Here is a 15,003-nt window from a genome sequence, read left to right on the forward strand (position 1 = left end):
AACTTACCCACTCAAACATCGAGGCGCATCATCGCATGCCAGATGTTCCACAGCGCCGTTGCTGATTCAACCGCTATGAAGGCGTTGCCAGGTGGTCAAATCACAACACTTTCCTCACCCACGCTCAGCTATGTCTTGCAGGATGTTGGCGAGCGCACGGCACCTAATCACCAAATGCCTGCTCAAGCACATCCTGTCCAACGCGGGAGCCGAGTCTGAGATCGATCGAGCCGAGTGATGGACTCTTGGTATGGTAGCGGAAGTACGGAGTCGGGCGGCCAGAGGAGGGAAGTTTATCTGACATGGGATTGGGTATGAAAGCGCGAGAGGTGATCTGCAGGTTTGAGGATATGCGAGGAAGCTGTAATATTATTATACCTAAATCGGTCGCGCACGCACAGAAAGCAAGGGTATCTCTTACTCGGACACAAAATATCGTCACCCAACTCATTCCTTCTTTAGAACATCTACGATCCACTGGCAGGCATCCTTTGCCTCGACCAGTCCATACGGCATTGTCAGAACGAAGCAGTGCATTTGCTTCTCCCAGTGCACCCACTCGCCAATGACACCGTGTTCCTCGCATTTCTTGCGAAAGATGACGCCGTCCGGGCTTAATACATCGCATCCAGCAGTTATTCCATGCACCTTAATGCCCTTCTTCGCGAGTAGTGAAATGTCGGCATTAATAGGGGATATGCGGCGATCGGCGGCGTCCCAGTCTCCGTGCCATGCTTTCGCTGTCGCTCTGATGATCTTGGGTGTGAGGAGAGGGTCTCGAGGTGCCACTTTATCGATATCGGAGTTTTCGCGAGTTAAATCGGTCGATGGGCATACGTTCATGATGGCGACGGGGTGTGGGAGATGCTTGATCTCGACGCCTTCGTTCTCGCTATCCTCCCGTAGGGCCTCCAGCACAAGACACAGAGCAATATTCGCTCCCGAGGAGTCGCCCGCCAGTATAACCTTCTCCCCAGCCTCTTCCGCTTCGGCCATCAAAGCCCGGTATGTCTTTTGGCAGACAGGGAACGACTTGTGCGCGGGGTCGTTGGGCGCAAGAGGTGTCGATACAATCGATATGGAAGTATCGGACATCTCTTTAGCTAACTTGGCGCAGATCTTGTAGTGTTGTGGAGAGGGCGGTTCCTGCCAACTGCCACCGGCGAAGTAGTATATCCGCTTCTTCGAGCTCTTCTCTGCTTTGTTGGGTGGTATGACATCGTATATGTGTATGTCGCATACGGTTCGTTCGCTGAGGGTACACTGGGAGAGGTTCGATTTGCTGGGCTTGAGTCGGATTGAGCCATCCTCGTGGTCTGCTTGGCGGTTGCTGATGCGCGTTCGCATTAGTCGTACCAGAGACTGGACCACAGCCATGAGGAAGGTGCGATCATTGCGATGGGTGAGCTGTATCGAAGAGCCAGTCTTGGCAGTTGGGCTGGGAGTGCTGGCATCTGTCATGGTGGTCATATTGAAGACCGTTGCTGTAAACACGAAGACGGAGGAAGCTCCGTCGCAAGGAACGGAGGAGTGCTGGACGCGTGGGAGCAGGGACGCTTGGGTGGATGCATCTCGTGGCGCAAAGAAAGACGAGCACGCATCGTCGATTACGGGGCCTTAGCAAGCCCACGCGCGCAGGGCGACTCGTTCTCTAGTAAAAAGACGGCACATCAGGGCTTCAATGACGTCGTGACCCAGCGTTTAGGCCAGATAGAGGAGACCCTGACTAAAAGCGGGAAGATATGAACGCTTCCGGGAGTGGGTCGATCTGGAGGTGCTTGCAAAATGTCTCGGCCATCACACAACGGTGAAGGATTGCGGTACGCGTTGCGCAAAAAGCACAATGACGAAGCCATGGGTCGCGCGTGCCGACTGTTCCATGCCAAGCCTGGATTTCTTGGGCAACACCAGGACCGTGCCACTCAACCCTCAACGCGTCTTCAGTCTTCTGGGCCTTGTCAACCGTTGTGCGCTCTTTATACAGACCTCTTTGGATCTGGGACAACGATGCATTCCATGAATGTCGCAATCGCAGCTAGGTCGTCAGATGAGGAATCGTTTCTACGGACTGCACATATCACGGAAGATGCCATGCGACCAATGCTATCATCCGCATAGCGCACGAAAAAGACCTTTGGTTCTAGATCTTGTTTTCGACGTCGGATGCGGCGATGCCAATGCAACTCGTGGCTGAAGACCTCCTCCACATGTCCTTATCTGACGCGCAAGCTTGCATGATCGAAATCCAAGATACCTGGGCGGAAGTCTTGGTGGTACCGCTGAGTGGCTGTGCAGCAGGCGGAGAGTGCGATAGGAAGCAAGTTCCGCTCCGCCAGGGTTACAGGTTGCGTCCGCCGGCGCCAACTCCGTCTTGTCGCCTTGGTATCACATTGATGGATTATTCTCATTGGCGACACTTCATCGCAAGGCCTTGGCCTACGTGCCTGGACCATCAACAAACAAATTAGCTGATCAGGGGACTGACCAAGGGAAGCCTTAAAGGCTATCGTTGCCGTTGAGCCACATGTGGCAGCTGATCCGCAATCTACTCCCAAGCAGATCATACCCTATCCCAGCGCTCCTCGGACGTCGATGGCTCCGCAACAGTCCCTTACGGATGACGAAATCAAGAAGTTCATTGACGATCTCGATCACGACAAAGATGGCAATGTCGACTACTGGGAGCTGGAACGCAAGCTGGATCAAGTACACAAGGAGATAGCACCCAAAGCGCAACCACACAACCTCCACCATGGATCTCGGGGCGACGAGGCTCGGCATGAATTTCTCAGGAATGTCATTGGAACACGAGACGACCACATCGACCGAGAAACCTTCGCAAAGACTGTCAAGACATGGGAGATACCGTCTTTGGAACAAGACCGGAAAGAAGCAAAAGATGAGGACGATTACCTGAAGCAGGTGCCCCTCCACCGGCGTGCGCGCGCTTACTGGGCAGTCAAGGGGCCTGAGATAATGTTCCTTGGCCTGGTACTTGCCTTGATGATAGGGTTTGGTGTCTGGCAATTCGTCAAGTACCTTACCTTCGATCAGTATACGCCTGCGTTCGGATGGGGAGCTGTCTTGTCCAAGACATGCGCCGGTGTGCTGTACCCGACATTCTTCTTTCTGATCCTGTCCATGTCGCGATGGCTCTCGACGTTCCTTCGGCGGTTCTACTTCATCTCCAGGTTCATCAACTGGGACTTGTCGCAGAGCTTTCACATCAAGATGTCCATTGTCGCATTGGTATTTGCGACCTTACATGCCATTGGCCACCTTAGCGGCTCTTTTGTCTTCGGCAGCAAGCCCAATCGGCAGGATGCAGTTGCCAATGTTATCGGACAGGACGCTGTACCACGTTCATACACTGACTACCTTCGATCATTGCCAGGGTGGACTGGTCTCACATCTCTCGGCCTGTTCTACCTCCTCGCATTGATGAGCATGCCCCAGATACGAAAGTGGAGCTACGAGGTCTTCCAGTTAGCTCATCTACTGATGTTTCCCATTATTGGCTTCATGATGGCGCACGGCACTGCTCATCTACTGCAGTGGCCCATGTTCGGCTACTGGCTCGCTTTCCCTACTCTCATGGTTCTCTGCGAACGTGTGTGGCGCTTAATCCTAAGCTTCCGCCCTATCCTTGCGGATCTTGAGTTACTAGATGACGAGACTGTTGCCATTACTGCGCAAGTGCCCAAGACTCGTCCTTGGGACTACAAAGCTGGCCAATATGTATTTGTGCAAGTTCCGCAGCTATCTCGGTTCCAGTGGCATCCGTTCACTGTGTCAACTTGCATCAACAACACCATGCAAGTTCACATCAAAGCAGACGGTGATTGGACAAACTCGCTCCGCGATCTGGCCAAAGAAGGCGGACGAAAGACCATCAAGATTGGTCTTGATGGGCCATTCGGTGCACCAGCTCAGCGGTTCTATGACTTCGAGTATAGCATGGTCTTTGGGTAAGTCATCGCTTTTGTCTCTTCGGGAACTTTGCTAACATGGCATAGTGCCGGTATTGGTATAACGCCTTTCTCGGGTGTGCTTACCGATCTCCAACACCACGAGCTCGAGCGCGTCAAGTCTGCGAACGACTCCCCGGCCTCACCCGACGCAACCCCCAAAGAGCCTTCGCCGTACACGAACCATCGTCGAGTCGACCTACATTGGATGGTCCGCGACAAGAACAACCTCCTCTGGTTTTCCGATCTTCTCAACGAAGTCTTCCGTCAGAAACCAAACAGCGAAGATCTCGACATACGCATCAACACCTACGTAACGCAGAAACGCAAGCAAATCTCTCAACACGTATTCCGATGGCTGCTCGAAAAGCATCGCACAGATGAGCACCCGCAATCGCCCATCACTGGTCTTGTCAACCCTACACATTTCGGACGTCCCGACATTCGGGGTATTATGGAGGCACACTACGACGATATGAGCAAGGTATTGGCAGATCGTTTGAACGAGAAAGATGGCAACAAAGATGATGAGATCAAGATTGGTGTTTTCTTCTGTGGCCCACCTGTTATCGGTCAACAGATTGCCGATCAGTGCAGCATGCTGAGTGCGAGGGCGAGGAATGAGGGTAGGAAGCTTGAGTATAGGTTCATGATTGAGGTGTTTGGTTAGAGATAGACGATGATACCTCATGGCTGTTTGTAATAAATCCTCCATTTCCGATGTGAACGCCGGAGCCCAAACTTCACCAGGTGGCTGTGTCCGAATTCCGAGTGATGACAAGCCCTGGAGCATACAATGACTGCGTCAGGTGTAATTCTTCGTGCTTGCCATGTGTGTACCTGCCCACGTGGATAGCAAGGGATTGGGCACGTGCCCAGGCGCTAAACCGCGTCACCAAAGCCGACGTGTCGGAACCGTCGTCATTCACCGTCCGGAACACTTTCACTCAACCACGAAAGACACCACACCTTGTTCAAACCCCATAGTTGGAAGCACAGCGCGCTACACAACTCGGCTCCAAACAGACACTCCTACTTCGCGACCAAGACTCCGACCTTCCGCAACCCAAACCCACCCCGCGCACACGAGCGACCCCCTCACCTCCGCGAGTACACCCCCGCTTCCGATCAACACACAACATGGCGTCCTCAGCTTCAAAGCGCCTCTTCAAAGAATACCGCATGCTCTCGAACGACCCGCCAGAAGGCATTACCGCCGGCCCAGTCAGCGAAGACGACATGTTCGTGTGGGAAGCGCTGATCCAAGGACCCGAAGGCACACCCTTTGAAGGCGGCGTCTTCCCCGCTGAACTACGGTTCCCGAAAGACTACCCGCTTGCGCCGCCGAAGATGAAGTTTATGACGGAGATGTGGCATCCAAATGGTATGTTTGATGATGTGGACATGTTTGCGATTTTCCCCATCCCTAGACGCTTTCATGCTCGATCGAGAAGTATGAGCTATAAGGACTTGCGCTAAAACCACCAACAGTATACCCCAACGGCGAAGTCTGCATATCCATCCTGCACGCCCCCGGCGAAGACCCCATGCACTACGAACAAGCCTCAGAACGATGGTCACCCATACAAAGCGTCGAGAAGATCCTGATAAGCGTCATGAGCATGTTGGCGGAGCCAAACGACGAGAGCCCAGCAAATGTAGATGCGGCGCGTATGTGGCGGGAGAAGCGCGACGAGTACGAGAAGATTGTAAGGACGAATGTACGGAAGAGTCTGGGGCTGTGATGGATTTGAGATGGAGAATGGAAATCACGAATAATGGATGCATAGCGTAATAGGAGTCTTTGCGGTGCTGGGTATCTGGAGCTCATGTTCATATAAAGATATCATGGATCTTTCAGGAAGAATGGCACTACAAGCGATAAGGGTTTCGTGATGCTACAAGGTTGAACTTGTATCGCTGGCGAGAGAGGCCACGCTAATCTAGCCATATGAATACCAAAAGCACACAACCAGTCCAATCTACCACACCTTCCGTTCAGCCATTCTACCGTCAACTTCAGACAATCTCCAAACCAGAAGCCTCACCATATCCATTATACGCCACACCGCGGAAGTTCCACTTCGGACACTTCTCCTGCACATTGCCGCTCTTGTCTGTCGCCCGACTGTATATCGCAATATCCTTGCCCTTCTCAACCTTGACCCTTACCTTCCATAATGCCCACGCCCACTTAAGTTCAACATCCTTGGTATCTTCGCCCTCGTAGGCTTTGATCAACTCTGCTTCTGTCCATGTTGCCCCTCCATCGACACTGACTTCGACCTTGACAATGGGTCCATCCGCTCCACTAGGCAGTGCATAACCCTTGACTTCAATTGTCCCATCAGTGTCTCGCTGCACGGTACTACCCGATTTGGGAATTCCAACGACGCTGTTGACAGGCATGTCTTGCAGAGCATCGACCTTGCCCCAATACCCCTCCGCCTTTTCTTTCGAATCGACCTCTGGAGGAAGGACTTTATAGTCGTGCTGCTGGTAGTGACTTTTACTCTCGGTCAGTTGGACGGAGATGGAGTCAAGCCACTTGACGCTTCTCGCTCCAGCGATACCAGGAGTGACGACGCGCACAGGAGCACCGTGGTTTGGTGGAAGAGGCTTGTCGTTCATTTGAAGGGCGAGTAGAATCGAACTCTCTCGATCCATGGCACGTGATAGTGGGATACTGGCACCGTAGAACTCATCTTCTTGGGTAGGCGTCTGATAGCAGGAGAACGCCACATGCGCTTCGCTGAGCTTGTTCTCTTCGACCTTGACACCAGCCTTCTCCAGAACATCTTTGAGAAGAGGCCCCGTCCATTTGCAGTTCATGACTGCGCCATCGAACCAGTCAATTCCGGACACCTCTTTCAACTTTGTACGCATGGTGTGACGACGGTTTCCGGCGCATTGTAGTGCGCATATTACGGTGTGTTGAGGAAGTGCTTGGAGGTCTGCGATGGAAAGCGAGAGTTCATTGTTGACGAGTCCTGTTACGGAGACTTTGTGTGTGTTCGCATCGATGTGGGGAATGGGGCCGTGATTGCGGTCGTAGCCGTCTTTGGTGATGAAGCTGTTCACAGCGTTAGTATTGTGGCTGCGTATGAATCTTATAACTGGACTGTGGGTATTCTGGATCCAAGGGTCATGATCGACTGAGCCCACCGTCAGGACGCCGTCACCCGTGCGTGAACGGCTGGTCCCCTACTAGCGCCTCCCATCGTCTCTTCCCAACCCAGTATCCTTCACCCTCACACATAACTAACACTAGACGTACCTTTCAACCAGCTTCTCAAGCTCCGGCTCGCGATTCAGCGGCTCCTCAACCGAGTACTCAAGCTTCTAGCGCATTGTCAGCCCTACTCGACCAAATCCAGTTTACATATCGACATAGTCTACCGCATTAGGAAACCCATGTAAAACTCTGGGGGCGTACCTGGACCATGGTCGTGAATGCTGATTTGGCGGATATGGCGTGATTGAGGCTAAGGGAAGAAAAGGTGGCGGGGCACGCAGGCTATAAGGCACAAAAGCGGGGGCGGGGTAAGAGCGAGGTAGGAGCGACGAGGCTGTTTGCTGGTGCCATACGATGCATGTGACTTGGGCAGGCGCATCGGTGAGCGGCGGATAGGTGCGGCTCTGCGCTATCTTCTATGGAGAAGTCAGATAGCTGGGACAATGAGGATGGAATGAATGGGCACGCTATTTGCCGTCCTGCATGACGTTTGTTCCACAATATATTACGACATCTCTGTCTTCGATGACCTCGATCTACTGGCGACATACGATCTCCATCGGGGAGGATTGTGATCTGGGTAGTCTTCGAGTTGATATACATTTACATTTCTAGACTGGCAAAGATGCGGCCCTTATTCGTCCAGTGCTATGATACATGCTATAGCTTACACAGCAGCTTCTCAACTACAGCGCTGGCTCTGACGCCCAGTCCTCTTATGCGTAACTTTCTCCTTGGGTCTTCTCAACAGTATCCTTGATGTAGCGCACATATGCCGGCATCAGCGGCTTGCCCTCCTTGTTTTTGGACATGTCGTCCAGCGACCGTACACCCTCGATCAATACTAGCTTAGTTCTAGTCTCGAACGTCTGTGCCTCTTCTGACATGGGCATTTCAGCGCCGAGCACTTTGCGAGACGTCTTAAGAGCGTTCCATATGATAAGTACCTCGAGAAGTTCGTAGCAGTGGTCGGTGATGTGTTCCAAAAGTTTGGTGACGTTTACGAAATCAGTAGCTCTCGCGTCGGAGTTTCTAGATATAGCATCTAGTGATGTCTGGAACGTTTTGTCAGTATTGGTCCGCATATGCAGGAAGATAATAGGGGAAGATGTACCGTGTATCCGCTCTGCTGTAACGCGTGGACCAGGCGGCTAGAAAGTGTCTTGACTTCCTCTTTGTCTCCACCGTATCTGTCGGCGAGTACAGCAGCCATTTCTGTCGGCAGCGCAACCACAGATGGCCTCCCTCTGTAGTCGCCTTCGGCAAACTTGTCTGGTTTTCCGCGCGGTTTCACCGGTCTCTTGCCTACATAGTGTTCCTCATCCTCCATGAGCTCCACCACTTGCTTCGCCAGTTTGTGCGCCTTGATTGTATCGTCCTGTGCCCAATCGGCCAGAGCCGCTTTGTCGTGCACAGTCCTCAACACCGCACGCAAAACACCGTAATTGTTCAGCTTGACGCCGGTTTCCTTTGCTCTTTGCAACGCCTTCAGAATAAGATGCTGCATGCCTGCAAGGTTCAACTTCCTGATAACGAGCTCCTGCCACTGCCAGTGGACCTTGATCCCGGCCTCTTGGAATCCCTCCAAGCATCTGACAACATTCTCCCAGTCCTCCTTGGTTTCGCTTTGGTTACAAATCTCCCTGAGCCGCTTGTAACGATTCGGTAGCCTATTGCGGTCGAGGTGTTCAAGAGGCAGGGTGACCTCTCCCAAGGTAATCTCTATAGGTTCGGCTTCGAGTTTTGCGCGGCTCTCTTGCGAGTATACGAGCTTCTGTTGCTCTTTGGTCAAGTGTTCGGGGAGGAGGATTTGGGAGTTGAAGGTCGATAGGAGCTTGGATAGTTCGGGAGAAGACGGTGGGAGAAAGTTGGGAAGAGCGCCTGATGTTCGCATTAGTAGAGTGTATATACGAAGGCGATTCGGGAGTGATGCGGACCTCTCGAGCTCACCGCAGTGCGCGAGAATGCGCGTCTTGAGCCATTGGCGTAGAGGCAGATGTTTTCTGATCTCAGCAATGCCGATTGGCAGCCCCGCCGTATTGAATACATGGTATGGTGTGTGCTGAATGCCCTCGTCGCATGGCGTGGGCAAAGTCCAGAAATTTGGCGCAAACGCGTCAAACGCGCCAAGCCACGTCGGCGGCACTTTCGCTTTGTCCGACAGGGCAGCCACGACTCCAGCCTCAGCTCCAGCCTCAGGTGTTACACAGCCACATTGCGGTCCCTCTTTCCCGGCAAGCGAAATGTTAGCCCCTAGGAGGATCAACCGCTACAGCTGGCTCTTCCCTCGAGCGAACAAGACCACCAAAATGGACAACGAGCAAGCCACCTTCTGGCTGAGCCAGTTCATCGGGAAGAACTTGCGCATACACGCCAGTGATGGGCGAGTATTCGGAGGCCAGATGAAATGCACAGACAAAGTACGAGGTCATGACGTGTGGGGAGTCTTGCTGTATTAACTTGACATAGGACCGTAATGTCATTCTTGCACTCGCACACGAGTACCGTGCGCCATCAGCCGAGACGATTCGCAAGGCGGTGGAAGAGTCGGGAAATCCATCTGCATCTGTCGCTTGGAACAGTCGCTACGTCGGACTCATCGTTGTGCCTGGGCAGCATATCACCAAGATCGAGTTTGAGGAGAGTACGTTTGCGGGCCAGAAGAGCGCGGTGACGCTTTGAAGGAGCTGCTGGTGCCGACTATGGACGTGTAACTCAAGACGCGCGCGCTCACTGCGAGTTGCGGCCTGCGTACGCATGGCGCCATGCCTGGAGTGTCTTTGAGGGCGGGCGCAAGTCAAGTACGAAATTTGTTCGGACCAGTCAAATTGTGAGTATTGCGTTCGAGTGCTGCAATAGGGCCCGTGCTGACTATTGTAGGCAATGACAGTGGCAGAAGTGAAGGTGAACTGGTCGCCGCGGTATGGTAGCGAGCAGTGACCCATAATGCTATTGTCCAACTCCAACAATGGAAAAATAATAATGCTCGTTGCAGATTACAAGCAACTTCTTACTCACCTCTTGACAATTTTTATGTAACCCTAGAGCCTACATCATCCTCTTTCCAACACCAACACCATCACACCACACATCGACTTCCTCAGTACCATGCATACATCCTGCAACAGTCCGACGCGGGAGGGCTCGTATGCCTCAAAGCTCTCTCAGAAGTCACCAGTTACGATCGAAAATTCCGAGCCAGACGGCCACAACCCCTCCACAACCACACGATCTTCATTCAAAAATCCGTCCAAGGTCTCTAAGCCTAGAAGACGACCACCAAAAACTCACCTCAAGATCCTGGGTCCGGTTTCCTCTCACACCACTCCAGCCGCACACCAAGCCGCCGTCTCAGCATCACCGTTCCTTTCCCTCCCAGGCGAAATCCGCAACATGATCTACATCTACGCTCTCACTTCGGAGACAAATCGCCTACCCTACGACAAGCAGCACGGTCGATTCGACGTCTCCAAAATTGGTGCCGGGTTGATACAAACCTGCCACATGGTTTCGTGCGAAACCATGTACATGCCATTGACATTAAACACCATTGTGTTTCCTACTTCCACAGGAAGTGGAGACCTCGAAGCAGAACTGAAGAGGCTGTGCTGCATGGGGAAAATCATGCGATTAGGGTATGCATTCAACTGGCATGGAAGTTTGAAGTTCGAACTTATCTGGAGCGACAAGCACACAACTACAGTAAATCCGCTTCGATAACGCTCTCCACCGCCCTGGGATGCCGACTTATCTCCACAATGCTAAACCCAGCTTCCTTCAACAACCTCTCCCAATGCTCCTCCGTTCTCTCCATTCCACTCGTACAATTCATGAGCTGCAGGTCGAGCGTCGTCATCAAGTTTGTCGCACCCTTCTTCGGCAACACAACCTCGTAGATCAGGAGCTTGGAGTATCCGCGCTTGAACACAGCGGCGACTTGTGAGAACATGCGCACGCAGTCCGCGTCAGGCCAGTCGTGCGGTACGGCGTGGAAGAAGTAGGCGCGCGCATGCAATTGGGGCTGCGGGGTGAAGAAGTCGTAAGCCTGCTTCGCGATCCTCTTGTCCAAGTCTTCGATTGGCATCGCTACGACTTCTGGGGTATCTTGCAGGATCAAGACATCAGCGGGCAGATCAGGATGTTTGTCCAGCAGGCGCGAGGTATCGAGACCGTGAGCGCCACCAATGTCCACGAACAACGGCTTCCCGGTTTCGATTTCTGCGCCATCTACGATTCGCTTAGTGTCGTATACGTCGGTCCAGTCCATCTTGTGGTTTCGCAACGCGGTCATCAAACCCATGAAACTACTTCCCTTGCCCTGCGGATCCGCTGCGCAAGTGGCGAAGAAGTCTGTTCCGTTGGTCATGTCGCGGTAGTTGTCGAGTTGGGTCAGGTCGATGGGTTCGCGGTAGTTGTACTTTTTGAGAAAGCCGGGGAGGTTGCATCCAGTGGGGATGGTGTGGTCGATACTGGACTTGGGTTAGCTTGATGTCTTTGAGTTTAGAATGGGGGCTTGGGTTGTACGTACCCGCACTTTGTGATCTGGTCGGTATGCGATACCGTGTCGCCGAGAGAAAGCGAGTAGGGCGTGGGCTTCCAGGTGTCCACATCCGTCTCTTCCAATACATAAAGAGCAGCAATGTGTCTCAGAAACCTTCCTATAGCCCACAAATCAGCATTACACTTCTTTTCCGCAATGCGATACACTCACGCAATAAGTTTGGCTCAGCCTTCGTATTCGCCCACTCCAGCAATTGATCCAAGTGCACTGGCGCACCCGGATGCTTCTTGTCGGCTTCCATCCATTTCTTCCAGATACCGAGATCAAGAATAGTCTGGACACCAGCTACGAGCACGGGTGTCTCGAAAGACAATCTCCAGCCTTGCTCGAATGGTGTTTCGAGGCGGGTAAGTAAACGGCGCGCTGCTTCTTTGGCTTCGAAGCGCTCGGCATCTGTGGAGAATCGTGAGGGGTGAATTGCATCCAGAGTGCTGATGATAGATGTCATGATGTATACTCTAGATGGTGCTTGAGTTTATGAATGGGTTGATCAGCCGTTAAGAAGCCGGACAGTGGACAGTACTTAAGGAACGTCGACATGATTCATGCTTCTCTGTTGTTTACTACACAATTGCATGTTCACGACTCTTCAGGTCCACTTCCCAAAACACCCCAGTCATCCACGGGATGTCGCATACCGCGGACGGCAATAAGAGCTTGGCAGATGTGGGGTTGCTCAGGGAGTTGATCCTTAGCGTACGTTAACACATGCCCATGACTCAATTCGGGACACCGTCGTGGCTGCTATTGCTGGGGTTGGCCTTATCTTGCAGGTCATAATCTCAACGGCTCAAGTGGGATGATTTTGACTGTCGTGGGCATCAAGTCGCCGTCAGCTGTAACGAGCAGTTCTAGGTAGAAGCGAATGTTGCAAGCTATGTGTGTCGTCTCTATTAAATGTATAAAACCGCTGTTGACATCAGGAGCTTCTGCAGAAGCCGTGCATAACGTCCTCACCTCTCCGCGGAGCAAAGCTGTATGTCGTAGAATAGCGCCAAACGGCACGCTGTCGCGATAGCCCAAGGGGCACGTATCTCGCCCTGACATCGTTCAAACCATGCTCTTACTTCCAGGACGACCATCTTGACTCCCTCCACGCGCCGAACATCTCCAATGTGAAGGCACTGGAGAAAGCATGGGTTCCTTGAACAGCTCCGTGGTGCTCTCTTTGCTGCTTGTCTCGAAGTCTGTCATCGTCGTCTCGATATCCGTCATCTTATAGATCTCAAAGCCGGTCTTCTTATTTTTGATCTTCTCCAATGTACCAGTGTTGGATCGCGATCGGTTCGATTCTTTCGATACGTAGCCGTCTGAGGAGTGACGTGTCTTCCACGTTTCCGCACGGAAGAGGCTGTTGATGACGGGCGCATTGACTGCAAAGATGGATACGATCTGTTCGATATTGTTAGATATCACCGTAATGTGGCAACTCAAAAGCAGCAAAACTTACAGCTTCGCGCTGTGCCCAGACTGAGGAGAGAGCGACTTCCACAGAAGAGCCGATAGATAGGATGCAGCGAGCAATCGCCATCCCCATAACGAAAAGACCGAGAGAGAGGAGAAAGATGACGCGAATTTTGCTGTGATGCCGATTAGCTTTGGCTTCTGTCCAGGTCGCGCGTGAACTTACCGCCAGAGGCTGATCTTCGCATCTTTCAACATCCACAAAGGTACGACCAGCAGCAAAGCATCTACACTGTCGATGCGTTAGCTTCCAATCACTGGATTCCATATTGATGCTCACAGGACGTTTCCGACAGCGATCACGATGTTGATGACAATGCCGGCTGAACACTCCTTGCCTGGGTCAGGAAGGATCTGCCAGTTCCGCTTCAAGGGTAAACAGTGTGTTGTCTGCGTGATGATGGCGGCGATGCACGCAGCCACCGAGATAGCCGCTACGGCCTGTACATAGTAGTAGAGCCTAGTGCTTCTCCTATGCCGGCGAATAAGTACTAGTCATTTGGAAGCTGAAATGGACTTACGTCAAACGGAGGAAAAGAATGATGAGAGATCCTTTCAGACTCCAGACTAGAAAGATCAAGAAGTAGAAAGATGCGAACATGCCCTTTGCGCCCTCCCGCATCGACTTTCGCATTGCAGGTGAAAGCGCTTCACGCTGCTCTTGAGACATGGCTATAGGCGCACCCATAACGTCTGGAGTAGCATTAGTGGATTGATTCAGCACCCAAAGACTTGCGATAGTGAACTTACTGAGATACTCCACCATGACATAGATCAAGGTGAAAAAGACCCACGAGGTGAAGGCGAAAAAGTCTGAATAGGTAGGGGTACAAAGTCAGTATATGTCTCATATGCACTTCGTACAGCCAGAGCTTACCGTCCCAGTAGAATGCTCTCCATCCTAGTGTCTTCCATCTAGTCAAGAATCGCGCGGCGATGATGGCACTTCCAACCGCGTACTCGGCGCGGCACTCAATGAGTGTCGCATTAGGGTCAGACATCGTCGTAGGTCGTTGCAAAAGGAAGTGGACAAACTGATGCGCTAGAAAACGTTCACTCGTTAGGTTGTGCTATATGAAGCATAGATTCTTTGAAAAGATCATGGTTTAGGAGTAAGCACAGCATCTCTGCACAGTGCTTCATTCTCTCAATTTGGATAGGAAAGAGTCGATGAAAACTGGGGGAAGGATTTCTTAAGACAGGGGTCGGGTTCTGAGGAGAGGCAAGACTCGTGATGAGATGACATTCCTTTACCGAGCCTGAATATGGTTCCTTGCATGTCGATGCGACCCTTAACTTGTAGAGGCGGCCGTCAGCAAGGCCTCAATTGAGCCTATCACGAGTTCCTCGCTCTTGCTGCCTGAATCGCTTGGCCACGCATAAGACGGCGAATAGTCATGAGCCATGGATGATAGCCCGCTCGGGCGGGAGATTACTGACTCGAGTGGCGTGAGTTATAGGCGGGAAAGGCGGGAATAGGTGCGGCTCCCGTTGAGGCGCATGCCATCTTGGAGTCGCTGCGCGAACGCGGACGAACCCTTCCACTGGTTCCTCGCTTGCGACTTTCAACGCTCATCCTGCTTGCTTCAGGGCTAGTCTCGCATTGAGGAGCGGCCCCTCCCAGTATGTGCCGAAAGGCGGTGTCCTGAACCGCGTTCTCTGTGCATGATTGCCCGTGTTCGCTTGCACATGCCGACGTGCGATGGATTCGCGATACATTCCGTGTTGGCAGTACCTGACAAACGCCTGAGTATTCCACAACCTTGCCGGAGGAA

At 52.4% G+C, this 15,003-nt stretch overlaps 8 protein-coding genes across 8 annotated transcripts; 3 read left to right on the forward strand and 5 right to left on the reverse strand.

Moving 5' to 3' along the window:
• Positions 1-447: 447 nt before the first annotated feature.
• J4E83_001309 (uncharacterized protein) lies at positions 448-1,470 on the reverse strand (the record flags this gene model as incomplete). The annotated part of the gene is made up of 1 exon (XM_049328266.1): positions 448-1,470. One exon carries the CDS (start codon positions 1,468-1,470, stop codon positions 448-450), a length of 1,023 nt encoding a protein of 340 aa, XP_049192784.1.
• Positions 1,471-2,592: 1,122 nt separating this feature from the next.
• On the forward strand, positions 2,593-4,638 carry J4E83_001310 (uncharacterized protein; the record flags this gene model as incomplete). The annotated part of the gene is made up of 2 exons (XM_049328267.1): positions 2,593-3,968; positions 4,017-4,638. 2 exons carry the CDS (start codon positions 2,593-2,595, stop codon positions 4,636-4,638), a joined length of 1,998 nt encoding a protein of 665 aa, XP_049192785.1.
• Positions 4,639-5,108: 470 nt separating this feature from the next.
• Positions 5,109-5,713, forward strand: UBC7 (Ubiquitin-conjugating enzyme E2 7; the record flags this gene model as incomplete). Its single annotated transcript, XM_049328268.1, has 2 exons — positions 5,109-5,352; positions 5,460-5,713. 2 exons carry the CDS (start codon positions 5,109-5,111, stop codon positions 5,711-5,713), a joined length of 498 nt encoding a protein of 165 aa, XP_049192786.1.
• Positions 5,714-5,987: 274 nt separating this feature from the next.
• J4E83_001312 (uncharacterized protein) lies at positions 5,988-7,413 on the reverse strand (the record flags this gene model as incomplete). Its single annotated transcript, XM_049328269.1, has 3 exons — positions 5,988-7,077; positions 7,246-7,310; positions 7,405-7,413. 3 exons carry the CDS (start codon positions 7,411-7,413, stop codon positions 5,988-5,990), a joined length of 1,164 nt encoding a protein of 387 aa, XP_049192787.1.
• Positions 7,414-7,919: 506 nt separating this feature from the next.
• J4E83_001313 (uncharacterized protein) lies at positions 7,920-9,097 on the reverse strand (the record flags this gene model as incomplete). The annotated part of the gene is made up of 2 exons (XM_049328270.1): positions 7,920-8,258; positions 8,318-9,097. The coding sequence occupies 2 exons, from the start codon at positions 9,095-9,097 to the stop codon at positions 7,920-7,922; spliced, it is 1,119 nt and encodes a 372-aa protein (XP_049192788.1).
• Positions 9,098-9,446: 349 nt separating this feature from the next.
• J4E83_001314 (uncharacterized protein) lies at positions 9,447-9,885 on the forward strand (the record flags this gene model as incomplete). Its single annotated transcript, XM_049328271.1, has 2 exons — positions 9,447-9,623; positions 9,673-9,885. The coding sequence occupies 2 exons, from the start codon at positions 9,447-9,449 to the stop codon at positions 9,883-9,885; spliced, it is 390 nt and encodes a 129-aa protein (XP_049192789.1).
• A 1,015-nt stretch (positions 9,886-10,900) lies between these two features.
• On the reverse strand, positions 10,901-12,212 carry J4E83_001315 (uncharacterized protein; the record flags this gene model as incomplete). Its single annotated transcript, XM_049328272.1, has 3 exons — positions 10,901-11,672; positions 11,732-11,861; positions 11,915-12,212. 3 exons carry the CDS (start codon positions 12,210-12,212, stop codon positions 10,901-10,903), a joined length of 1,200 nt encoding a protein of 399 aa, XP_049192790.1.
• A 602-nt stretch (positions 12,213-12,814) lies between these two features.
• On the reverse strand, positions 12,815-14,229 carry J4E83_001316 (uncharacterized protein; the record flags this gene model as incomplete). Its single annotated transcript, XM_049328273.1, has 7 exons — positions 12,815-13,156; positions 13,215-13,344; positions 13,395-13,460; positions 13,509-13,700; positions 13,750-13,921; positions 13,979-14,041; positions 14,106-14,229. 7 exons carry the CDS (start codon positions 14,227-14,229, stop codon positions 12,815-12,817), a joined length of 1,089 nt encoding a protein of 362 aa, XP_049192791.1.
• Positions 14,230-15,003: the final 774 nt, after the last annotated feature.

The sequence above is a fragment of the Alternaria metachromatica genome, assembly GCF_023757995.1.
Source record: "Alternaria metachromatica strain BMP 0045 chromosome Unknown scaffold_2, whole genome shotgun sequence".
In the NCBI taxonomy this organism is placed as follows: domain Eukaryota; kingdom Fungi; phylum Ascomycota; class Dothideomycetes; order Pleosporales; family Pleosporaceae; genus Alternaria; species Alternaria metachromatica.